Genomic DNA, 27110 nt, shown 5'->3' on the forward strand with positions numbered 1-27110 from the left:
CCATTTTGGAACTAAGCCGGTTTTCAAATGACACTATTGATGGAAGGTTTCTCTTAGGCACATTTTGTAGAAATTGCTCTGGGTTTTTTGTTTTGTGTGTAAATCTCTGTGTTGTTCTCTACAGACCTGGGTCAGCTACAGAGTCTTCAGACAGTCATCCACCAGGTTCTGTCTTTCCGTGAGAAGAAAACGGAGAGAGGGGAGGATTGGAGAACGGGGAGAGAGGAAGAGAGGAGAACGGAGGATTGGAGAACGGAGACATGGCAGTTCCATGAGGCTAGAGCTCCCAGTCATTATCCCCAGCCTCACATTCATCAACCCAACAGCCATCAGCAACAGACCCAGTCCCATCTCGAGACCCACCAGCCACAGCTTCAACCCCAGCCTGAGCCGACGCGCTGGCGAGGCCGTCACAGGGAGCAGATGCAGGGCCAGCAGCAGCTCTACCCCGGCTCAGGAGTCCTGCTGTCCTCCCTGCAGCTAGCTGCCATGTTTCAGGAGGCCAGAGGGAACTGCATGAGACTCTTTCATCTCCTATTCGAGCATTTCTTCACCGAGGAAGACCTCATAGGGGCGGTGGCCTTCGGCAGGAGGGGGAAAGTACCCGACGGCAAGAAGATTCTTGACCGCAGAACGGTGGACGCAATCATAGGTGAGAAGGAGTAGGAGATTGTTAATGCACTTTTTTGGGCCCTGGTCTAAAGTAGTGTACTATATAGAGGTAATAGGGCCCTGGTCAAAAGTAGTGCACTATATAGAGGGAATAGGGCCCTGGTCTAAAGTAGTGCACTATATAGAGGTAATAGGGCCCTGGTCAAAAGTAGTGCACTATATAGAGGGAATAGGGCCCTGGTCTAAAGTAGTGCACTATACAGAGGGAATAGGGCCCTGGTCTAAAGTAGTGCACTATATAGAGGGAATAGGGCTCTGGTCTAAAGTAGTGCACTATATAGAGGGAATAGGGCCCTGGTCTAAAGTAGTGCACTATATAGAGGGAATAGGGCCCTGGTCTATAGTAGTGCACTATATAGGGAATAGGGCCCTGGTCAAAAGTAGTGCACTATATAGAGGGAATAGGTTGCCATACACGGGACTCAGTTACTTGTGTTTTCTACTCTGGGCACATGTATTGTATTGTATTGTTACCTAACTGTTTCATGGCCTACTTTACAGCGTACGTCCTCCACTGCTCTGCCCTGGATGGATGGACATCGGTGGAGTCGTCCAAACTGAAGAAAGCATGCATCAATAAGTGTAGACTGAGGATGTGTCAGAAGAGAATTATTACATGTCCTGGTGACTTTCCACAGGTCAGGATCTGAGGATATCATTATTAAATGTCCTGGTGACTTTCCACAGGTCAGGGTCTGAGGATATCATTATTACATGTCCTGGTGACTTTCCACAGGTCAGGGTCTGAGGATCCTACCATTGTGGAGGAAATGAGGTCATCATGTCTGCCTTCTGTTAGACATTAGACCATGTCTTTGTCCCAAATGGAACCCTATTGCCTTCATATGGGCTCTGGTATAAAGTAGTGCACTATATAGGGAATATGGCCCTGGTCTAAAGTAGTGCACTATATAGGGAATATGGCTCTGGTCTAAAGTAGTGCACTATATAGGGAATAGGGCTCTGGTCTAAAGTAGTGCACTATATAGGGAATAGGGCTCTGGTCTAAAGTAGTGCACTATATAGGGAATAGGGCTCTGGTCTAAAGTAGTGCACTGTATAGGGAATATGGCTCTGGTCTATAGTAGTGCACTATATAGGGAATAGGGCTCTGGTCTATAGTAGTGCACTATATAGGGAATAGGACCCTGGTCTAAAGTAGTGCACTATATAGAGGGAATAGGGCTCTGGTCTAAAGTAGTGCACTGTATAGGGAATAGGGCTCTGGTCTATAGTAGTGCACTGTATAGGGAATAGGGATCTGGTCTAAAGTAGTGCACTATATAGGGAATAGGGATCTGGTCTAAAGTAGTGCACTATATAGGGAATAGGGATCTGGTCTAAAGTAGTGCACTATATAGGGAATAGGGATCTGGTCTAAAGTAGTGCACTATATAGGGAATAGGGTGCCATTTGAGCATGGCCTGTGGGACTACATGTTTACTAATCAAGAAGACATGGCGCCAGGGGAACGGGGCCAGGGGAACGGGGCCAGGGGAACGGCGCCAGGGGAACGGCGCCAGGGGAACGGCGGGTTCTATGTTATTTAGTTCCCTTTTTCCTGCATTAAGTTTGTTGTTTGTAAAGATGTTAGACCAATGACTGGAGGAGAAATGTTGTTTGTAAAGATGTTAGACCAATGACTGGAGGAGAAATGTTGACAGTATGTTGCCCTGAAATAAATGGTCAATACCCCTCGATGGTGTCAAGAAATTATTGAATGGATATTTAAAAAGACAAGCCTTGATCTCAGTCTGAACTCTGTATGTCACAGTTTTATATTAGTGTTGAAGACTAGCTATAGTTGTAGTGGGAAGTTTACATACACTCAGGTTGGAGTCATTAAAACTCGTTTTTCAACCAATCCACAAATTTCTTGTTAACAAAATATAGTTTTGGCAAGTCGGTTTGGACATCTACTTTGTGCATGACACAAATAATTTTTCCAACAATTGTTTACAGACAGATTATTTCACTGTATCACAATTCCAGAGGGTCAGAAGTTTACATACACTAAGTTGACTGTGCCTTTATAAACAGCTTGGAAAATGTCAGAAAATGATGTCATGGCTTTAGAAGCTTCTGATAGGCTAATTGACATAATTTGAGTCAATTGGAGGTGTACCTGTGGATGTATTTCAAGGCCTACCTTCAAACACAGTGCCTCTTTGCTTGGCATCATGGGAAAATCAAAAGAAATCAGCCAAGACCTCCAAGTCTGGTTCATCCTTGGGAGCAATTTCCAAACGCCTGAAGGTACCACGTTCATCTGTACAAACAATAGTACGCAAGTATAAACACCATGGGACCACGCAGCCGTCATACCGCTCAGGAAGGAGACGTGTTCTGTCTTCTAGAGATGAACGTACTTTGGTGAGAAAAGTGCAAATCAATCCCAGAACAACAGCAAAGGACCTTGTGAAGATGCTGGAGGAAACAGGTAAAAAAGTATCTATATCCACAGTAAAACAAGTCCTATATCGACAACCTGAAAGGCCGCTCAGCAAGGAAGAAGCCACTGCTCCAAAACCGACATAAAAAAGCCAGACTAAGGTTTGCAACTGCACATGGGGACAAAGATCGTACATTTTGGAGAAATGTCCTCTGGTCTGATGAAACAAAAATAGAACTGTTTGGCCATAATGACCATCGTTATGTTTGGGGGATGCTTGCAAGCCGAAGAACACCATCCCTACCGTGACGCACGGGGGTGGCAGCATCATGTTGTGGGGGTGCTTTGCTGCAGGAGAGACTGGTGCACCACAAAATAGATGGCATCATGAGGGAGGAAAATTATGTGGATATATTGAAGCAACATCTCAAGACATCAGTCAGGAAGTTAAAGCTTGGTTGCAAATAGGCATACTTCCAAAGTTGTGGCAAAATGGCTTAAGGACAACAAAGTCAAGGTATTGGAGTGGCCATCACAAAGCCCTGACCTCAATCCTATAGAAAATTTGTGGGCTGAACTGAAAAAGCGTGTGCGAGCAAGGAGGCCTACAAACCTGACTCAGTTACACCAGCTCTGTCAGGAGGAATGGGCCAAAATTCACCCAACTTATTGTGGGAAGCTTGTGGAAGGCTACCCAAAACATTTGACCCAAGTTAAACAATTTAAAGGCAATGCTACCAAATACTAATTGAGTGTATGTAAACTTCTGACCCACTGGGAATGTGATGAAAGAAATAAAAGCTGAAATAAATCACTCTACTATTATTCTGACATTTCACATTCTTAAAATAAAGTGGTGATCCTAACTGACCTAAGACAGGAAATTTTTACTAGGATTAAATGTCAGGAATTGTGAAAAAACTAAGTTTAAATGTACAGTGCCTTGCGAAAGTATTCGGCCCCCTTGAACTTTTCGACCTTTTGCCACATTTCAGGCTTCAAACATAAAGTTATAAAACTGTAATTTTTTTGTGAAGAATCAACAACAAGTGGGACACAATCATGAAGTGGAACGAAATTTATTGGATATTTCAAACTTTTTTAACAAATAAAAAACTGAAAAATTGGGTGTGCAAAATTATTCAGCCCCCTTAAGTTAATACTTTGTAGCGCCACCTTTTGCTGCGATTACAGCTGTAAGTCGCTTGGGGTATGTCTCTATCAGTTTTGCACATCGAGAGACTGAAATTTTTGCCCATTCTTCCTTGCAAAACAGCTCGAGCTCAGTGAGGTTGGATGGAGAGCGTTTGTGAACAGCAGTTTTCAGTTCTTTCCACAGATTCTCGATTGGATTCAGGTCTGGACTTTGACTTGGCCATTCTAACACCTGGATATGTTTATTTGTGAACCATTCCATTGTAGATTTTGCTTTATGTTTTGGATCATTGTCTTGTTGGAAGACAAATCTCCGTCCCAGTCTCAGGTCTTTTGCAGACTCCATCAGGTTTTCTTCTAGAATGGTCCTGTATTTGGCTCCATCCATCTTCCCATCAATTTTAACCATCTTCCCTGCCCCTGCTGAAGAAAAGCAGGCCCAAACCATGATGCTGCCACCACCATGTTTGACAGTGGGGATGGTGTGTTCAGGGTGATGAGCTGTGTTGCTTTTACGCCAAACATAACATTTTGCATTGTTGCCAAAAAGTTTGATTTTGGTTTCATCTGACCAGAGCACCTTCTTCCACATGTTTGGTGTGTCTCCCAGGTGGCTAGTGGCAAACTTTAAACGACACTTTTTATGGATATCTTTAAGAAATGGCTTTCTTCTTGCCACTCTTCCATAAAGGCCAGATTTGTGCAGTATACGACTGATTGTTGTCCTATGGACAGAGTTTCCCACCTCAGCTGTAGATCTCTGCAGTTCATCCAGAGTGATCATGGGCCTCTTGGCTGCATCTCTGATCAGTCTTCTCCTTGTATGAGCTGAAAGTTTAGAGGGACGGCCGGGTCTTCGTAGATTTGCAGTGGTCTGATACTCCTTCCATTTCAATATTATCGCTTGCACAGTGCTCCTTGGGATGTTTAAAGCTTGGGAAATCTTTTTGTATCCAAATCCGGCTTTAAACTTCTCCACAACAGTATCTCGGACCTGCCTGGTGTGTTCCTTGTTCTTCATGATGCTCTCTGCGCTTTAAACGGACCTCTGAGACTATCACAGAGCAGGTGCATTTATACGGAGACTTGATTACACACAAGTGGATTCTATTTATCATCATAGTCATTTAGGTCAACATTGGATCATTCAGAGATCCTCACTGAACTTCTGGAGAGAGTTTGCTGCACTGAAAGTAAAGGGGCTGAATAATTTTGCACGGCCAATTTTTCTGTTTTTTATTTGTTAAAAAAGTTTGAAATATCCAATAAATTTCGTTTCACTTCATAATTGTGTCCCACTTGTTGTTGATTCTTCGCAAACAATTACACTTTTATATCTTTATGTTTGAAGCCTGAAATGTGGCAAAACGTCGAAAAGTTCAAGGGGGCCGAATACTTTCGCAAGGCACTGTAGATGTGTAAACATGTTTATGTGTAGATGTTTGTATGTGTAGATGTGTGTATGTGTAATGTGTAGATGTATAGATATAGAGTTTTAAAGCAAGTGGGGAAAACTCCTCTCATATTGGAAAGTTAACTGCAACAGATTAACCACACCTGTTATGAGAAGCAGGTAGGTTCCAGTTCCTCTCGTAATGTTTTCCATTTCCTGTTATTTGGCCTTGGTGCATTCTGCATGTGTTCTCTCATATGTTGGAAGGGGGGGGGGGGTCTGCCTACGTTCTTTTGGAAGTGACCCTACTCTGTATGTTCTCTGAACTAAGTGTGTAGGCCTACACCATAAGGATACACTGTTAGTTACTTCGTTTAGCTTTTTATGCACTTTAAGATTATTTCTGTAATAAAATTACTATTATTATTATTATGTACATATTGAAACTGTCTCAACCTTCCTGTCTTTGTTGCCAGTGGGCCCAGCTCTGTGTGAGATAGAGCGGCTGCGAGCGTTGCTGAGTGTTGAGCGGAGCCGCAGTGAGCAGATGGGAGAGACCATCTCTAGTCTGAAACAGGACAAGGAGCTGCTGCAGCAGGAACTCACTAAGAAGGCTGAACTCATCTGTGACTTCCTGCAAGACCAGCTACGACCAGGTATGCTCTTACTACGCCCAGGTAGGCACCTCTCATTCTTCTCAGGTACGCTATGAGCTCAATGGGATGTTATATAATGGGATATTAATATTGAGGGTTATGTTTTCAGCGCTGACAGACAGGGTAGAGGTGATGGAGTGGCATTTTGATTTAAAAAAAATAATCTATACTAAAATCAATTTCCCTTGCCAAAAAAATTGGAGCTACTGTTTGTCTGGGTAAAAATGTATCCATAACTGTTATAGGGTTCTACCGTCCTCCCTCAGCTGTGCACTTGAGGAGTTAACTAGTTTGTTGCCTTCTACTAAATCAGAAGTTATTATCCTGGGTGACCTAAATTATGAATCGGGAAATGCAGGCTTCAGACAATCTAAAAGTCATGTGTAGTGACCTAAATCTAACCCAGCTGGTGACTAAGACTACATTTCCCAACCCTAAAGATCCTTCAAAGTCAACTCTGATCTTATTCTAACGAATACACCAGTGAAATATGTTTCTATTGGTGTCTTCTCCCAAGACATTAGTGACAATTGCCCAGTTTGTGTTAGAGAAATCCCTAGCTGATTTAATACAGGCAAAACTAATCTCAAGTTGTTTTTTAAAACTCTCGTAGGCATGTTTCAGATTAACTACATGTTCACTCATTGGATGGTTCTCCAATTGAACATGTTCCTGCATACAGTGGAGGGAAAAAAGTATTTGATCCCCTGCTGATTTTGTACGTTTGCCTACTTACAAAGAAATGATCAGTCTATAATTTTAATGGTAGGTTTATTTGAACAGTGACAGACGGAATAACAAAAAAAATATCCAGAAAAACGCATGTCAGAAATGTTATAAATTGATTTGCATTTCAAATAAACCTACTATTGGGGTGACAAATAAGATTTGATCCTGACGAACAGTTATTGTGCTGACGTTGCTTCCAGAGGCAGTTTGGAACTCGGTAGTGAGTGTTGCAACCGAGGACAGATGATTTGTATGCACTACGTGGTGGTTCCGTTCTGTGAGCTTGTGTGGCCTACCACTTCGCGGCTGAGCCGTTGTTGCTCCTAGACGTTTCCACTTGACAATAACAGCACTTACAGTTGATTGGTGGGGAAATTTGACTTACTGACATGTTGGAAAGGTGGCATCCTATGACAGTGCCTCGTTGAAAGTCACTGAGCTCTTCAGTAAGGCCATTCTATGTTTGTCTATGGAGATCGCATGGCTGTGTGCTCAATTTCATACACCTGTCAGAAATAGCCGAATCCACTAATTTGAAGGGGTGTCTACATATATGTATATATATATATATACACTGCTCAAAAAAATAAAGGGAACACTTAAACAACACAATGTAACTCCAAGTCAATCACACTTCTATGAAATCAAACTGTCCACTTAGGAAGCAACACTGATTGACAATAAATTTCACATGCTGTTGTGCAAGTGGAATAGACAACAGGTGGAAATTATAGGCAATTAGCAAGACACCCCCAATAAAGGAGTGGTTCTGCAGGTGGGGACCACAGACCACTTCTCAGTTCCTATGCTTCCTGGCTGATGTTTTGGTCACTTTTGAATGCTGGCGGTGCTTTCACTCTAGTGGTAGCATGAGACGGAGTCTACAACCCACACAAGTGGCTCAGGTAGTGCAGCTCATCCAGGATGGCACATCAATGCGAGCTGTGGCAAGAAGGTTTGCTGTGTCTGTCAGCGTAGTGTCCAGAGCATGGAGGAGCTACCAGGAGACAGGCCAGTACATCAGGAGATGTGGAGGAGGCCGTAGGAGGGCAACAACCCAGCAGCAGGACCGCTACCTCCGCCTTTGTGCAAGGAGGAACAGGAGGAGCACTGCCAGAGCCCTGCAAAATGACCTCCAGCAGGCCACAAATGTGCATGTGTCTGCTCAAACGGTCAGAAACAGACTCCATGAGGGTGGTATGAGGGCCCGACGTCCACAGGTGGGGGTTGTGCTTACAGCCCAACACCGTGCAGGACGTTTGGCATTTGCCAGAGAACACCAAGATTGGCAAATTCGCCACCTGCGCCCTGTGCTCTTCACAGATGAAAGCAGGTTCACACTGAGCACGTGACAGACGTGACAGAGTCTGGAGACGCCGTGGAGAACGTTCTGCTGCCTGCAACATCCTCCAGCATGACCGGTTTGGCGGTGGGTCAGTCATGGTGTGGGGTGGCATTTCTTTGGGGGGCCGCACAGCCCTCCATGTGCTCGCCAGAGGTAGCCTGACTGCCATTAGGTACCGAGATGAGATCCTCAGACCCCTTGTGAGACCATATGCTGGTGCGGTTGGCCCTGGGTTCCTAATGCAAGACAATGCTAGACCTCATGTGGCTGGAGTGTGTCAGCAGTTCCTGCAAGAGGAAGGCATTGATGCTATGGACTGGCCCGCCCGTTCCCCAGACCTGAATCCAATTGGGCACATCTGGGCAATCATGTCTCGCTCCATCCACCAACGCCACGTTGCACCACAGACTGTCCAGGAGTTGGAGGATGCTTTAGTCCAGGTCTGGGAGGAGATCCCTCAGGAGACCATCCGCCACCTCATCAGGAGCATGCCCAGGCGTTGTAGGGAGGTCATACAGGCACGTGGAGGCCACACACACTACTGAGCCTCATTTTGACTTGTTTTAAGGACATTACATCAAAGTTGGATCAGCCTGTAGTGTGGTTTTCCACTTTAATTTTGAGTGTGACTCCAAATCCAGACCTCCATGGGTTGATAAATTGGATTTCCATTGATTATTTTTGTGTGATTTTGTTGTCAGCACATTCAACTATGTAAATAAAAAATAATTTAATAAGATTATTTATTTCATTCAGATCTAGGATGTGTTGTTTAAGTGTTCCCTTTATTTTTTTTGAGCAGTATATAACACCATTCTCAACGTCAACAGTGAAGAGGCGACTCCGGGATGCTGTCCTTCTGGGTAGAGTTGCAAAGAAAAAGCCATATCTCAGACTGGCCAATAAAAATGAAAGATTAAGATGGGCAAAAGAACACAGACACTGGACAGAGGAACTCTGCATAGAAGGCCAGCATCCCGGAGTCGCCTCTTCACTGTTGACATTGAGACTGCTGTTTTGCGGGTACTATTTAATGAAGCTGCCAGTTGAGGACTTGTGAGGCGTCTGTTTCTCAAACTAAACACTCTAATGTACTTGTCCTCTTGCTCAGTTGTGCACCGGGGCCTCCCAATCCTCTTTCTATTCTGGTTAGAGCCAGTTTGCGCTGTTCTGTGAAGGGAGTAGTAAACAGCGTTGTACGAGATCTCCAGTTTCTTGGCAATTTCTCGCATGGAATAGCCTTAATTTCTTACATTTACGTCATTTAGCAGACGCTCTTATCCATCATAGAACAAGAATAGACTGACGAGTTTCCAGCTACAATAATTTACAAGATTAACAATGTCTACACTGTATTTCTGATAAATGTTATTTTAATGGACAAAATGTTTGCTTTTCTTTCAAAAACAAGGACATTTCTAAGTGACCCCAAACTTTTGAATGGTAGTGTACCATAAAATAAATCTCTGTTCATTCAAATTGACATTTAATAAAATGCAATTGTGTTGGTTGTCTGTGGCTTATGCCTGTCCCATACCATAACCGCACCGCCACCATGGGGCACTCTGTTCACAACGTTGACATTAGCAAATCGTTCGCCCACATGACGCCATACTGCGTTTGGAGGCCGGTTGGACGTACTGCCAAATTCTCAAAAAACGGCGTTGGAGGCTTATTTTGGAGAAATGAACATTCAATTATTTGGCAACAGCGCCGGTGGACATTCCTGCAGTCAGCATGCCAATTGCACGCTCCCTGAAAACATCAGACATCTGTAGCATTGTGTTGTGTGACAAAACTGCACATTTTAGAGTGGCCTTTTATTGTCCCCAGCACAAGGTGCACCTGTGTAATGATCATGCTGTTTTAATCAGCTTCTTGATATGCCACACCTGTCAGGTGGATGGATTATCTTGGCAAAAGAAGAAACGCTCACTAACAGGGATGGAAACAACATTTGTGTAAAAAAATTTAGAGAAATAAGCTTTTTGTCCGACACTTTTTATTTCAGCTCATGAAATATGGGACCAACACTTTACATGTTGCATTTTATATTTTTGTTCAGTGTAGAACATAATTAGTCTGAGGCTTAGTCTACAAACTGTACCTGATCATCATCATCACGGGTGGGGAGGCATGTAGAAGAATGACACTACATTATAAACCCAGAGTTAAAAACATTGCGTGAAGTCAGAGACCATCGGTTTAATGTTTTTTTTTCTTTTCCTCAGAGAAGAGGCGTGGTCTTTCGTCCAGCCAGATGGAGCTGGGGACGGGTAGCTCCTCCCACATGGGGGTGGGTTTCCCTGACGAGGGTGTGGCTTTTGACAACCCCGCCTTGTTCGACAGCTTTGAGGAGGTGGAGCTCCACAGGGTGATGAAGAGCTCCAAGAGGAGCAGAGATGGAGAGAACACACGAGTCAGGAGTAAGTACTGTAGCTGGCCCTTTAAACAGAGTCGGAGCTACAGTACTGTAGCTGGCCCTTTAAACAGAGTCGGCGCTACAGTACTGTAGCTGGCCCTTTAAACAGAGTCGGCGCTACAGTACTGTAGCTGGCCCTTTAAACAGAGTCGGCGCTACAGTACTGTAGCTGGCCCTTTAAACAGAGTCGGGGCTACAGTACTGTAGCTGGCCCTTTAAACAGAGTCGGAGCTACAGTACTGTAGATGGCCCTTTAAACAGAGTCGGGGCTACAGTACTGTAGCTGGCCCTTTAAACAGAGTCGGAGCTACAGTACTGTAGCTGGCCCTTTAAACAGAGTCGGCGCTACAGTACTGTAGCTGGCCCTTTAAACAGAGTCGGGGCTACAGTACTGTAGCTGGCCCTTTAAACAGAGTCGGGGCTACAGTACTGTAGCTGGCCCTTTAAACAGAGTCGGGGCTACAGTACTGTAGCTGGCCCTTTAAACAGAGTCGGGGCTACAGTACTGTAGCTGGCCCTTTAAACAGAGTCGGGGCTACAGTACTGTAGCTGGCCCTTTAAACAGAGTCGGGGCTACAGTACTGTAGCTGGCCCTTAAACAGAGTCGGGGCTACAGTACTGTAGCCAATACCATAGAGTTGGATAGAGGGCGCACTTGGACCAAAGTCTGGTGATGTCGCTGCCCATGCTGCTCACAGAAGTGGCCAATGCAAAGATAGGAAATGAGCTCTCTAGTACATCTCCATCCCTCACACTGAAACATGTCAAATAAAGAGTTGAGAAACCAGCGTTTTACTATTCCGTAACCCCGTCGGTCCTCTCGTCTCTGTCCTCAGTGAAGAACGTGGTGGGTGTCATCGCCAGGTACATGGCGGCCCTGCAGGAGTTCAGACGCAGCGTCTCCATGAAGGTGGCGTTCGACCGGGTGGGCGTCGACCGTAACACCATCTCACGGACGGCGGCCATCGCCGAGCTGAGCCTGGCCGCTCCAGAGGTAAATCCTTTTTACCATCCGATGGAGACATTTTAATCTAAGGCTCTCCATTGAGTTTGCTTTTTAGTCTGGGATTAGGTTATCATCATTTGTGTCTTTCGTTGTATTTATTCAGTGTTGTAGGAGCCATTTTGGTTTATGAGTTGTGTATATATTGTCTGTCCAGGGTTATTTTGACTTGTTTTGTACACTAGAGGGCACTATATGTTGGGGTCATGGGTCACTGGTCTCATGTGTGTAGGTAGCACAGGTGACCAGGAAGGGTTAGCCCAGGTGACCAGGAAGGGTTAGTACAGGTGACCAGGAAGGGTTAGCAGAGGTGACCAGGAAGGGTTAGCCCAGGTGACCAGGAAGGGTTAGCCCAGGTGACCGGGAAGGGTTAGCCCAGGTGACCGGGAAGGGTTAGCCCAGGTGACCGGGAAGGGTTAGCCCAGGTGACCGGGAAGGGTTAGCCCAGGTGACCGGGAAGGGTTAGCCCAGGTGACCGGGAAGGGTTAGCACAGGTGACCAGGAAGGGTTAGCACAGGTGACCGGGAAGGGTTAGCCCAGGTGACCGGGAAGGGTTAGCCCAGGTGACCGGGAAGGGTTAGCCCAGGTGACCAGGAAGGTTTAGCCCAGGTGACCAGGAAGGTTTAGTACAGGTGACCAGGAAGGGTTAGCCCAGGTGACCAGGAAGGGTTAGCCCAGGTGACCAGGAAGGGTTAGCCCAGGTGACCAGGAAGGGTTAGCCCAGGTGACCAGGAAGGGTTAGCCCAGGTGACCAGGAAGGGTTATCACAGGTGACCAGGAAGGGTTATCACAGGTGACCAGGAAGGGTTATCATATACAGTTGTTACTGTATCACATATATAGCTGATGGAATGCATCTCTCTGCACCTTTTCTATAGGAATATGGGCATTGGAGCTATTTATATACGCAATAAATGGGAATTTCCCCCCAAAAGAGTAACGTTTGGAAAGCTGATTGTTATGAACGTGGATTTTTATAGGAAATCGCCACTACAGGTGTTGTATGTATTAGCTGGTCCTTTGGTGGATTAATAAAGTACTATTTTATCCTAGGTGTTCCACGCCCTGCCACCTTGGGATGAGAAAGAGGAGACGCTGGCTCACTACGCCCACCGCTGCAGGCAGGCCATGGACGACACCATCAGAGCCAAGATCAAAACCATGAAGACCAAGGGAGAGCTGCTGCCTATAGTCAGCAAATAACACCGGAGACGGAAGGTGTGACCTCTGATGCCTGTAGGACAAACCAGACCAACACCATCTGTAGTAGAATACCTGCTCTGTGTTTTGACGAACTGTGGCAATTTCAACATGTAGAATCGTCAGGTAATGACGGCCTACGTTCTGTGGTCGAAGGCGATAGGACGGCTGTGTTCTGTGGTCAAAGGCGATAGGACGGCTGTGTTCTGTGGTCAAAGGCGATAGGACGGCTGTGTACGGCCTACGTTCTGTGGTCAAAGGCGATAGGACGGCTGTGTTCTGTGGTCAAAGGCGATAGGACGGCTGTGTACGGCCTACGTTCTTCGTGTTGGTCTGTCTTGTCCTTATGATTAAAGCCTGGTCCACAGATGTGTGTTTGTACTGTCATGCCAAGTTGGAAAGACGACACAAACAGGTCTGGGACCAGGCTTTTGCCCTCTGATCCCCAGTGATGCTCGACTGCCATTTCAAAACAAGTGAAACGTTCTTATTGCTCCATTCCAATTGTCTGTCGTCCCTCCCCCCCAATCACCTTAACCCATCAATGACGACAGACACCATGACTATATTAAAATACATTGTAGTGCACAAATGTTTTGATTTACTGTAATGTGTAACATTTATTTAGTCTTTTGAATGATGTGCTAATGCTTTGAAGTGTTTTTAGTAGTGGAGAACAACATTGGAAAATACTATTCAAATAAGAATCTTATTTTTGTTAAAAAGAGATTTTCCGGTACTTTTGGTGGTCTATGTAATTGTTTTTAAAGAGATTCTCCTGTACTTTTGATGGTCCATGTAGTGTTGTTTTTAAAGAGATTCTCCGGTACTTTTGTATACTTTTTAGCCAGTAGTTTTGAAAGTAGCCCTCACGAGCCAAAAGGGGTCCCTGAAAATTGCATACTATGTCACTGCGCTCGCTCTCTGCTGTGTGTGTGCGCGCGCATCTTGCTAGCTGTCACTCAAATAGCGAGGGGTTGAAGGTCATTGGTTGAACTCAAACTGCTAAGGGGCTGGCCCACGTGGGGGAAAATGTAAGGAAATGGTGCAGCTTCCAGAAAAACAGTTGCTTTCAAAACTAGGGATTTTAGGGCTAATTGAGATGAGACGTGATATTTTAGTTTGCCCCTTTAGGGCACCCGCACTGATCCAGTGATGTCTCTGAGGTTGTGTACATTGTCACTCGTGGGAAAGGAGGAGAGCTGTCGGATAGCCTACAACCTTACCTAGTGAGGAGAAACGAGCTCACAGTTCAGTCTGGATGCTTTCTATGGGGCTTTCGAGTCATCATACCGCCGCCACTGACAATGCAGCTGCTTGATGAACTACATTCAGGGCACTGTGGCATGGTGCGAATGAAGGAGATTGCACGCAGCTACTTTTGGTGGCCAGGCTTGGATGCAGTTATCAAAGACAAGGCCAAGTGTTGTTCTGCATGTCACGTGACGAGGAACATGAGGAACGTGCCTTAGTTAGCTAGAGGAGCCTTGGCAGCGAGTACACATGCAGGCCCACTGGAGCAAGGTTTTCCGAACTCTGTCCTGGGCTCCTCCCTGGGGTGCACGTTTCGGGCTTTTTGCCCCCCCCTAGCACCACACAGCTGATTCAAATAATCAAAGCTTGATGATGAGTTGGTTATTTGAATCAGCTGTGTAGTACTAGGGGAAAAAAAAAAACCGTGCACCGCAGGGAGAAGCCCAGGACCGAGTTGGGAAAACCCTAGACTGGAGGATCGTATGTTCCTAGTCGTAGTCACACAGCGATGAAGAACACTTCGGCAGAGAGAACCATCGAAGAGTTACGATCAATATTCAGTCGCTTCAGATTGCCAACGCAACTCGTTGGTGATAATGTCCCCCAGCTGGTGTCTGAAGAGGTCCGGTCGTTCGCGGAAAACAACAGAATCCATCACATCAAGTCAGCGCTGTATCACCCTGCAACGAACTGCCTCGTCGAAAGATTCATCCAGACTATGAAGCAAGCTTTAAAAAATCATCACAAGGAAACGGGTCCCTCAACAGGCGCCTAAACACCTTCCTGTTAACCAACAGAACCCCCCCCCCCCATGCTACAACCAAAGTGGCACCCACAATAAAAAAGACAGCTTCGCACTCACTCGACCTCCTGAGACTAAACAGGTCGTACAGACACAACAGAGAGCATGTACTCTTTACAAGTATTGATTATGAATGGTTATAGCCCGTTATAACACTGGCTGTTTTTGTAAAATAAAAAAGTACAAGACTTTTTACATGGTTGGAACACATTGGGCGAGTAGAATTCTAGGAGAAATTCTGAAGTGTGTCTGTTAGCAACAGAACATAGTGTGTTCTCACTGCATAGTGAACTATATAGGGAAATCACTAGAGGCTCTGAATAGTTTCAGTATAACTCCCTTTCGCTGACTGAGCTGGAGGCGGCTGAAAGAGAACAGGGAGAAGACCATCCATACAGCTCTCCCCGTAACTTCAGAGACTTCCTGGTGTTCAAGTATCCGTCTGAGAGCCCGGGAGATCTACTGTCTCCCCTGCAGAGAGCTGGGCAGCTACCTGGCCTCCTTCGGGGACTCGAGGTAGAAGGACGGTTTTGGAGTCCATCAGCCTGGCCAATTACCAGTGTGGTCTGCAGCGCTACAGGTAATGGCAGGTTAGAAAAGCGGGCCAGCAACCTTCAACGTTGCCAGTTGAAATCCCATGTCCGACGAAAAAAATCTGGTCGGGAGTGTCCTAGATGCCATCTCTTGCCGTTATGTCCGTAAGCTCCAAACTGCTCAACGGGTGGCGTAGTATGGCTGCCCTCTGCTCCGACCTCTGTGTTTCTGAGGGGTCGGACTAAAGCAGAAGACATTTCCATTGGACAATAAACAAATCTTCAGCTACAGCATCATCAGAGACAAGGAGGCCATACTTGCAAACATAAGCAACCATTTAAAGTTAAATGGGTTCTCCAGGCAATGAAATGCATTGATTTACTTGTGTGTGACAGAACACTAAATTGTAGCTTGTCCCATCAGATAACATGGCACATGTTACATATTAAAGCATTAGACCTCACACTAAAGGCTTCAGTCATACAAAAGTTATACTTACATCCAAACTGGTTCTCCAGCGGATCAGTAAGAATGTCTCACCCCATGTTCAAGAATGGCCTTTATTCAGATTACAACCTCTCCCTTTACTCAGATTACAACCTCTCCCTTTATTCAGATTACAACCTCTCCCTCTATCAGATTACAACCTCTCCCTTTACTCAGATTACAACCTCTCACTGTATTCAGATTACAACCTCTCCCTTTATTCAGATTACAACCTCTCCCTTTATGCAGATTATAATCTCTCCCTTTTTTGCAATTTCAGTTTAATCCACCAGAAAAGACAAATATTATAAAACTCAAACTAATTGATAAAAAAAAAACATTTTTGGGATAAAAATAAAAGGCCTAATCTTTGTAAATGTTATCATAAATAGGACTGGTGGAGTTCTGTCAAACATGCAGCTAACACAGACATGGAAATGTCTGCTCTACCCACAATTACAACCAACTAATTGCAGCATTACCACAAAAAGGCAAGAGGCATGTAGAAGGGGGAGAAAGGAACTTGTCTGTCGGTATTAAAGACCAAAATTGGTTAAAGATAATCGTGATAAATAAAAAAAAGACCAGTTTCATTTAAGGACCAACATTTTTTACAGCTGTGCCATATATAGTTGGTAAGAGATTTTTGATGTACTGATTCCATGGCACATGGTTAATGAACAAAACGACACCAACTGATTCCATGGCACATGGTTAATGAACAAAACGACACCAACTGATTCCATGGCACATGGTTAATGAACAAAACGACACCAACTGATTCCATGGCACATGGTTAATGAACAAAACGACACCAACTGATTCCATGGCACATGGTTAATGAACAAAACGACACCAACTGATTCCATGGCACATGGTTAATGAACAAAACGACACCAACTGATTCCATGGCACATGGTTAATGAACAAAACGACACCAACTGATTCCATGGCACATGGTTAATGAACAAAACGACACCATATTCAAAACTTAGAATTCTGGTTAATTTAAAACATGATGAAGGTGTCAGTAGAATTTTCTATCCCAATGATAATAATTAATAATCAATAAGCCTTGACTAATCCCCGAGGTTTGTAAGACACTGGGTTAAGAATAATTAGGCAAGGACTCAGCTTTTCTGCAAAAGGTCTGTACAGTTTATTCAGAGAACGTTCTGAAGTCCAAATAACAAAGACATTCATTTTATGCTAACTCTCCACTTACGCACACACCTCCACACAAACAGTAGGTGAGTTGTAACCCTCCCTGGAGTTCCTCCACACAAACAGTAGGTGAGTTGTAACCCTCCCTGGAGTTCCTCCACACAGACAGTAGGTGAGTTGTATCCCTCCCTGGAGTTCCTCCACACAAACAGTAGGTGAGTTGTAACCCTCCCTGGAGTTCCTCCACACTAACAGTAGGTGAGTTGTAACCCTCCCTGGAGTTCCTCCACACAGACAGTAGGTGAGTTGTATCCCTCCCTGGAGTTCCTCCACACAAACAGTAGGTGAGTTGTAACCCTCCCTGGAGTTCCTCCACACAGACAGTAGGTGAGTTGTAACCCTCCCTGGAGTTCTCACCACTGTTAATCACTACCCAGCGCTGTCTGTTCCTTTCCCCCGAGATTAGAGACCTTGAGGGTCACTCCCTTTCTTCTCTAAGTTACTCAAAGTTCCTCACTAGGTAGGGTCAAACACAGTCTACTATTTTCTTAGGCCCACTAATACACACATTTAATTTTTGTCCCGGGCCTCTACTAGACCTTATGGGCCTTTCGATTAGTACTTTAATTATACATGCTATATAACTACTAATTGGTTACGTGACAGGGTTGGATTCTTTAAATCATTTACCTTTGAAAATATTATTCCCTTATCAGGTCAGACAATACGGAACATTTCAAGAACTTTGAAAGTTAACTCAAGTGCAGTCGCAAAAACCATCAAGCGCTATGATGAAACTGGCTCTCATGAGGACCGCTACAGGAAAGGAAGACCCAGAGTTACCTCTGCAGCAGAGGATAAGTTCACTAGAATTACCAGCCTCAGAAATTGCATTCCAAATAAATGCTTCAGAGTTCAAGTAACAGACACATCAACATCAACTGTTCAGAGGAGACTGTGAATCAGGCCTTCATGGTCGAATTGCTGCAAAGAAACCACTACTAAAGGACACCAACATGAATAGACTTGCTTGGGCCAAGAAACACGAGAAAATCTGGAAATCTGTCCCTGTCTGCTTTAAGATTTTTGGTTCAATCCGCTGTGTCTTTGTGAGACGCAGAGTAGGTGAACGGATGATCTCCGCATGTGTGGTTCCCACCATGAAGCATGGAGGAGGAGGTGTGACACTGATTTATTTAGAATTCAAGGTATACTTAACCAGCATGGCTACCACAGCATTCTGCAGTGATATGCCATCCCATCTGGTTTGGGCTCAGTGAGACGATCATTTGTTTTTCAACAGGACAATAACCCACCACACCTCCAGGCTGTGTAAGGGCTATCTGACCAAGGAGAGTGATGGAGGGCTGCATCACCTGACCTCAACCCAATTGAGATGGTTTGGGATGAGTTGGACCGCAGAGTGAAGGAAAAGCAGCCAACAAGTGCTCAGCATAAGTGGGAACTCCTTCAAGACTGTTGGAAAAGCATTCCAGGTGAAGCTGGTTGAGAGAATGCCAAGAGGGTGCAAAGCTGTCATCAAGGCAAAGGGTGGCTACTTTGAAGTATCTAAAATATATTTTGATTTGTTTAAGACTTTTTTTGTTACATGATTCCATATGTGTTATTTTCACAAGCTATGTTCATAGTTCCTTCCAGGGTTGGGTAGATTACATTTAAGTCATTTAGCAGACGCTCTTATCCAGAGCGACTTACAGTAGTGAATGCATACATTTCATACATTTTTTATTGTTCTGTGCTGGCCCCCCGTGGGAATCAAACCCACAACCCTGGCATTGCAAACACCATGCTCTACCAACTGAGCTACAGGGAAGGCCATTTAGATTACTTTCTAAATATAATCTGTTAGTTACCTACCAAAATTGTAATAACTAAATGGAATTTTGGATTAATTAGAATTATATAAAAATGATCCATCAAACACATTTGATGTGTCATCATATAGGTGTCAGACTCGATCAAGTGGAACAAACTTAAACAAGTGCGATTTTTTTTCTCTCAACGCTGAATTGAATGTTGAGAAAACAAAAGGTGAAGTATTTTTTCACAAACATCCTTTCTGAATTTAAAAGTAATCATTTCATTTTTTCAAAAGTATCTGTAATCCAATTATAATATTTTTGCTGGTAACGTAACTGATTTGTTTTGTCATCAGATTACGTAAACAGTTACCCAACCCTTGTTCCTTCTATGTTGTAACAATATAACCTCTGGGTTTAATATAACGATATATAATGAATTTGCAAATTCCCAAGTAAAAAGGTCCAAATGTTGTTGTTGACTTGATCTTAATTTAATTAGGCCTTTTTTCCATTTATAAAAAAAATGTTAGAAAAATGACATTGTCTTTCAAAACCACATGATGTACGGTGCACCATACCGAAAATAGACAGAAATAATATGACCCTTAGCTTCAACAAACAATCCAAGACTTTGTTCGGAAAGTTCTAGAGAGCAACTTGTAACAAAGTCTGTGTTAGTTGAGAAAACACCAGAACGAACGTTGACTAAATGATCTGTTGGGGTGTTGACGAACAGTGGCAATTCAACAGAATCGTTGGAAAATGGCGGCCGATCTGTGGCCCACTGCCATTCGTTTTCTGCAGTTTCCTTCTTAAGGTTCTGTTATTCTGCTGGTGGAGGTGGGTCTAGACGTGGCAACACCGGGAGGATCAGGTTCCCGAAGGACGAGTCTTGAGTGATGAAGAATCCAGAAGAGTGAGCATGGGCATGCTACAAAACAGAAAGATAAAGGAAGATTAGCAGTGTTTTCCACAAGAACATAGAGTAGCCAACCACATAGAAAGTGGTCTGTGGACACCGGGCCGGGTAACCTCCAGGGTTAGATTGTGTTTGCCAAAGAAGCTCTGATTTGGTGGCCTCTGGTACATTCTGGCCTTGATTCCATCTGAATACACAGACAAATTATTGAATTTGTTATCAAGTTTACCTCCCAGATTAGAACATTTGTTGTGGTATTGTGAAAAAAATAAAAAAGTACAATTTAAATGACTGAAAAACTACTATCAGTAAGAGAACATTAAATTTGTATTTATATATTTATATATTTTTAACTTTCAACCCGTCTTCTCTTGAGATGAATGTCTTACAGTAATATATGAACGTTTCTGTTTTAATAAAATATTTTGAAGAACAAACCAAGTAGATAGTCCACATTATCTTGAAAAATAAAAGGTTAAATTTAAAAAAAAGGGATTTTATTTTATTAGGATCTTTTAGTCCTCATTTGGACTAATATTCCAAGAGTCCTTAAACATTAAAATACAATTTATAATACGATCACACACTTAGACATAATACATGAACATATTGACCAGATAAATACTCTTAAGTCTGAAAATATATTGATTCTTCTTCTACTGTAGTCCAGCACAACTTTCCTATGAATTATATTTAAATGGTTTTAAAGTATTGTTTGAATTTATATATTGAAAAGGTTTCTGGTTTGCTCAGAAATTATTCCATTTCTTTATTGCTCTAAATCAAAATGTTCTTTTGCCAATTTTTATCAGTCTTAAGTATTAGATCTTTCTGATTTTACATAGCCTAAATTCATTTTAAAAAGTATCATTAAGTAGGGCACTATAAAATCTGTTTTATTTTTTTTCCCTGAAACCGTTATCTCCCGTTTTTATTTTGCAGTTTCCGTTGTTCCGTTTTTTTTTTTCAAGTTTCTGCTCTCAAATCTCACCTAAAAAAAATTTTTTTTACAGAAAAACATCGAATGCTCTAGTTTACAAATACGCTTATATCACATCAGGAGACCACTTTTAAGGCCTGTGAAAAATATGAGAAATGTTGATTTTGTGGTGTCGTTCCCCTTTAATTCCAGTGAGCATCTAGCAAGAGGCTGTTTAACGTGTTTTTTTAGCACACATATGATGGTAGAATTTTCTAAACAAATGCCCACAGGGTTGATGAAAAATAATCATGAAATCATCCTGCCAGGTAGGCATAGGATACTTTAGTTAAATTGAAAAGGTTTTTGGGAAAGCCTTTCCATCTACCAGAAGACTTTTCATTAGCATCAATGCTAACGGCTATACATTGTGCTATACACGCATACCGCACACACACACACAGACGGGGGCATTCTCGTTGCCTCTTCGCAGGAAATGCGAATCGCTGATGAATTCTGTTTATGTGTTATGATAAACGTTTGGCAAATTCATTCATTCAACACATTTAGTTAATTCCCTAATAAAAAAGGTCAATAAATATTGTTGAATTCCATTTTAATGTCTATTTCGTGAGTGCCCTAATAATACTTGGACCCGAATGAGATTCTCCACCACCTATTATTGATCCTGCAGTGATGATTCACCATCTTCAAATGTTTTCTGGATTTATCTGCAGATAATTGCCAAAAAGCCTAGGTAGCCTATGCAAATTAGGGAACTAAATGAATCGCTTTCACACGATGCGATTCGCTAAACTAAACGTCTGACTGACGAGTCACACTTCTCTGGAAAGCCCCGACATCCTAGGGAAGGAAACCTAAGAAATCCTTTGGGTCAATGTAAATACTCCGGGTGGCCATTTGATTAATTGTTTGGCGGTATACCGTATACCTGGGTATTTGGAAATAGTTAATGGTATTGAAAAACCATCCCGTGGCTATTTCTTTGAAGTGTTTTAATAAATTTGAATATTTAAGTAAATACATTGAGGCTGTCCCAGACTTAAAAAAATTTTTTAAAAAAAAGTTGGTTGACCGAAAGTAGTCTGTTCTTTCGACCAATCGATTGCTAGAACATTTTAAACATGTATTTTTCCATATATAGACACACCCTATGTGCATTGAGCTTGTCTGATGATTTAAGCTTACGGTTTGAGGCCTCAAGAGAACACCAGAGATTTAGATAACGAGAAGTAAAAATAAAATAAAAAATAAATAAAACTTTACCTAACCCTATTATTCTCCAACAGCTTCTGCTGGCTTTCACAGATTCTGCCATTACTCTCCTGAAGTTGACGGTAATAAGCGACACGAGGAGTCAACAACCTTTCTCATGTGGAATGCCAATTTATCTCACCATTTCTACCGATCCGCGTGCCAGTTATGGTTTTCATTGGCACATTATTGTGAAACAGTTATTTCATTTATAATAAAGTATTCATATCAAAATCACTCATTTGGTTAATCAAAATTCTATATCTAAAATGATACAAACATAAAAAAGTTACTTCTATTGCCAACTATGTACAAATAGCCTACATAAAGCCAACAAATACAAACATTGCAGCCTGCAGGAAGAAAATATCCTGATAAAAATTCAATATCCTATAAATAACATTGGCTATACATGGCCTGTCAGCAACGAACTTGAAACATTGTATCAACTATTAACTTGGGTCTGGCCAGAAGCACGAGCGAACTTGCAACATTGTATAAAATATTCTGGGCCCTCAGAGTTTCCTGAGCCAGTGAGCTGGAGGCTATTTTCACCAGGGCTAAGAAGCAGTGGTTGACTTGGGCAGGAGCTCACCGGAGCCGAGTACCGACACCTCAAAATGTTATTCTGCTTGAGCTCCTGTTCCTCTTGTAGAATATCAGCTCCAGAGCCCAAAATGAGGAACCGATCTCACTCCAAGTGAAGCGCTGATAAGAAGCCTATTTTATGATGTTTCTACTGGATCGGAGCAGGACATTGTTCCCTTTCACGCCGAGTGGTTATCGAAAGGGAGAGAGCTGGAAAGATTTTTACAAATACAGTTGAAGTCAGAAGTTTACATACACTTAGTTTGGAGTCATTAAAACTCATTTTTCAACCACTCCACAAATTATAGTTTTGGCAAGTCGGTTAGGACATCTACTTGGTGCATGACACAAGTAATTTTTCCAACAATTGTTTACAGACAGATTATTTCACTTATAATTCACTGTATCACAATTCCAGTGGGTCAGAAGTTTACATACACTAAGTTGACTGTGCCTTTAAACAGCTTGGAAAATTCCAGAAAATGATGTCATGGCTTTAGAAGCTTCTGATAGGCTAATTGACATCATTTGAGTCAATTGGAGGTGTACCTGTGGATGTATTTCAAGGCCTACCTTCAAACTCAGTGCCTCTTTGCTTGACATCATGGGAAAATCAAAAGAAATCAGCAAAGACCTCAGAAAAGAATTTGTCTGGTTCATCCTTGGGAGCAATTTCCAAACACCTGAAGGTACCACGTTCATCTGTACAAACAATAGTACGCAAGTATAAACACCATGGGACCACGCAGCCGTCATACTGCTCAGGAAAGAGACGCGCTCTGTCTCCTAGAGATGAACGTACTTTGGTGCGAAAACTGCAAAACAATCCCAGAACAACAGCAAAGGACCTTGCGAAGATGCTGGAGGAAACGGGTACAAAAGTATCTATATCCACAGTAAAACAAGTCCTATATCGACATAACCTGAAAGGCCGCTCAGCAAGGAAGAAGCCACCTCTCCAAAACCGCCATAAAAAGCCAGACTACGGTTTGCAACTGCACATGGGGTCAAAGATCGTACTTTTTGGAGAAACGTCCTGTGGTCTGATGAAACAAAAATAGAACTGTCCATCGTTATGTTTGGAGGAAAAAGGGGGAAGCTTGCAAGCTGAAGAACACCATCCCAATCGTGAAGCACGGGGGTGGCAGCATCATGTTGTGGGGGTGCTTTGCTGCAGGAGGGACTGGTGCACTTCACATTACCGATGGCATCATGAGGAAGGGAAATTATGTGGATATATTGAAGCAACATCTCAAGACATCAGTCAGGAAGTTAAAGCTTGGTCGCAAATGGGTCTTCCAAATGGACAATGACCCCAAGCATACTTCCAAAGTTGTGGCAAAATGGCTTAAGGACAACAAAGTCAAGGTATTGGAGTGGCCATCACAAAGCCCTGACCTCAATCCCATAGAAAATTTGTGGGCAGAACTGAAAAAGTGTGTGCGAGCAAGGAGGCCTACAAACCTGACTCAGTTACATCAGCTCTGTCAGGAGGAATGGGCCAAAATTCAAAAGCTTGTGGAAGGCTACCCGAAACGTTTGACCCATGTTAAACAATTTAAAAGGCAATGCTACCAAATACTATTGCGTGTATGTAAACTTCTGACCCACTAGGAATGTGATGAAAGAAATAAAAGCTGAAATAAATCACAATTTCTACTAGGATTAAAATGTCAGGAATTGTGAAAAACTGAGTTTAAATGTATTTGGCTATGGTGTATGTAAACTTCCGACTTCAACTGAACATGTAGGTCGGGGTAAAGTGACTATGCATAGATAATAAACACTGAATAGCTGGGGTAGCCGTTTGATTAGCTTTTAAAAAGTATTTTTGGACCTCGACTTGGCACTTCGGTACCGCTTACCATGCTGTAGCAGAGAGAACAATCTATGACTAAGTTGGCTGGAGTCTTTGGCAATATTTAGGGCCTTCTTCTGACACCGCCTGGTATAGAGGTCCTGGATGGCAGGAAGCTTGGCCCCAGTGATTTACTGGGCTGTACGCACTACCCTCTGTAGCGCCTTGCGGTCGGATGCATAGCAGTTACCATACCAGGCAGTGATGCAACCAGTCAGGATGCTCTCGATGGTGCAGCTGTATAACTTTTTTGAGGATCTGAGAACCCATGCCAAATCTTTTCAGTCTCCTGAGGGGGAAAAGGCGTTGTCGTGCCCTCTTCACAACTGTGTGTGTGTTTGGACCATGTCGTCCACTGGATTGAATCCCCGAGCTGACTAGGGGAAAAAAAATCTGTTGTTCTGCCCCTGAGTAAGGCAGTTAACCCACTGTTCCCTGGGGGCTGAAGATGTGGATGTCGATTACGGCAGCCCCCCGCACGTCTCTGATTCAGGGAAAGGTTTCCCCCTTTCCAACTGACTAGGTATCCCCCTTTCCAACTCACTAGGTATCCCCCTTTCCCTTTCATTACATTAAGACACAGTCACATCTTTTTATTTTTTTGTCTTGGGAATATTTTGGAACAGATTTCCTAAATGAAACTCATCCTACTGGAGAGTTCATCTATCTACAGCTTTATTCCCGGTAATTTTACAGTCTTTTTTATTTTCTACATAAAAATACAAATCCCTCGTGGGCCAAATGTTGCCGACCCCTGCCTTCCTGTGTATACAAAGATCATGCAGAATGGCTCTGGGGCCACCTATGACCCTCTTGGGAAAAAAACTTCTGAAATGCATCCTTCCAGATCTGAATTGGTTGGTTTAGGTAACACCTCGCTCACACCCGTCCAATCACTTATAGATCTATGCTTAGCCCCCAGATGAAACAAGAAGGGAGGGCTGCACTTCTGAAATGTTCAAATGAGGTCAAGGCCTTACCTGCAGAGCTGCTTTCTGCTGGGCAGCGATGTGCTGCTGCTCCGCGTGGTCTCTGAAGTCTTTATTCAGGGCTGGTCTGGACAGAGGGATGCTGTTGGCGAGAGGGATGGAGGGATATGGGTCAGGGGCTGCACTGGGGTCTATGTCCCAAACAGCACCTTATTCCCTATATAAATGCAAGGCTCATAGGGCTCTGTTCAAAAGTAGTTCACTATATGGAACGCAATCAAGGTTTATATCACTGACACACACACACACACACACTCCATAACCAGATGCTTCCAGATACCTGGCTCCAGGGTTATTCATGGAGGAGTTTTGTATCAAGCGTCTCTTCTCTTTGTCCAGTTCAGCCAAAATGGCAACACGGTTCTTGTTCTGGAATCCTGAGTAGAGAAAAATAAAAAATAAACTGATTAGCAACAAAGTAAATGTTACAGAAATACAGTATCAGTACAATTAACGCCAAACTTAGCTGTAGTCTAGTGCTGTTGAAGAAGACTCGCCATCAGTAAGCAGCACAAAACGCCCTGGGTCACAGCTACCTGCTAGCTATACTATCCTGCTATTATTACCTGGACTTTTACTACTCGACTTACCCGCTCCAGGTGCAGGCGAGGCCATGTCAGAGAAAGTGACTGCAGCCTAAACAACACAAAAGAGAGAGAGAGAGAGAGAGAGAGAGAGAGAGAGAGAGAGAGAGCACTGTGCTAGCTAGCATTTAGCACTGGGCTAACTAGCATTTAGCACTGGGCTAGTTAGCATTTAGCACTGGGCTAGTTAGCATTTAGCACTGGGACAGATTGGACGAATCGACCGAGGATAGTAGATGTTCACTATCGTTCAAATAGCTACATAACTATCACAAACAATAAAATGCTTGAGTTCTACCGTAAAGTCTTTGCTATATACAGAAACAAACCACTAAAACATAACTACGTTTTTAGTCCTCCGGTGAACTCGTGTATCAACAACAAGTCGCGTTACCGCTTCAAACGGAGGGCGCGTTCGAGCGGATCGCTTTTATCGAGTTGGTGACCATCGATCAAATCAAGGTTTATTGGTGGCGTACACAGATTTCCAGACGCAGCGAAATGTTTGTTTCTTCTTCTTCTTCTTTGTGATTGGGTTGGCGGAGAACGCATCCAACTTTTAACATGCATACAACGCCACCTATTGTAGTGGAGTGTGAGGCGGGTCACGGCCGACCTATATTAAATTATCTTCATTAGTCCTGTTCCTCTAAGAAAGTGAACTAGAGCCCTAGACACCACTTCCCTTTCCTTCCCCCACTAATCCACCCAAACCCCGTCCAGCCTCTATAACCCTTTCACACTATCTCTCCCTATTTTGTGAACGTTCTACAGTTCACAAAAATAACAACACATGTTTCCACCGTTTCCTCCACTAAACACTCATCACACAGACCTGTTTCATGTCTCCCTATCATCCACAATGTGGCATTCAAACCTGTCTGCCCAAACCGTAGTCTACTCCACATAAATTCCTCTCTCCTACACCCCATACTCACCACCTCTGTT

At 43.4% G+C, this 27110-nt stretch overlaps 2 protein-coding genes across 5 annotated transcripts in view; one reads left to right on the forward strand and one right to left on the reverse strand.

Moving 5' to 3' along the window:
- The window catches only part of LOC115160187 (uncharacterized protein KIAA1958), a 46514-nt gene extending 32718 nt beyond the window's left edge, over positions 1-13796 (forward strand). Inside the window, exons 4-7 of one of the 4 annotated variants that reach the window (XM_029710570.1) lie at positions 6089-6289; positions 10574-10768; positions 11601-11758; positions 12821-13796. In XM_029710570.1, coding sequence (XP_029566430.1) covers positions 6089-6289; positions 10574-10768; positions 11601-11758; positions 12821-12970 — 704 coding nt within the window. In that variant the 3' untranslated portion in view covers positions 12971-13796. Of the gene's footprint in view, positions 1-124; positions 653-1173; positions 1585-6088; positions 6290-10573; positions 10769-11600; positions 11759-12820 lie in introns of those variants that run through there. The other 3 variants (XM_029710571.1, XM_029710569.1, XM_029710568.1) reach the window with 3 other exon arrangements.
- Positions 13797-19499: 5703 nt separating this feature from the next.
- LOC115160188 (SOSS complex subunit C) lies at positions 19500-26665 on the reverse strand. The gene is made up of 5 exons (XM_029710572.1): positions 26509-26665; positions 26169-26214; positions 25859-25955; positions 25570-25660; positions 19500-19961 (listed from the first exon to the last, which is right to left on the reverse strand). The coding sequence occupies exons 2-5, from the start codon at positions 26191-26193 to the stop codon at positions 19854-19856; spliced, it is 321 nt and encodes a 106-aa protein (XP_029566432.1). The 5' UTR covers positions 26194-26214; positions 26509-26665; the 3' UTR covers positions 19500-19853.
- Between the last annotated feature and the right edge of the window lie 445 nt (positions 26666-27110).

The sequence above is a fragment of the Salmo trutta genome, chromosome 23 (genome assembly GCF_901001165.1).
Source record: "Salmo trutta chromosome 23, fSalTru1.1, whole genome shotgun sequence".
NCBI lineage: Eukaryota > Metazoa > Chordata > Actinopteri > Salmoniformes > Salmonidae > Salmo > Salmo trutta.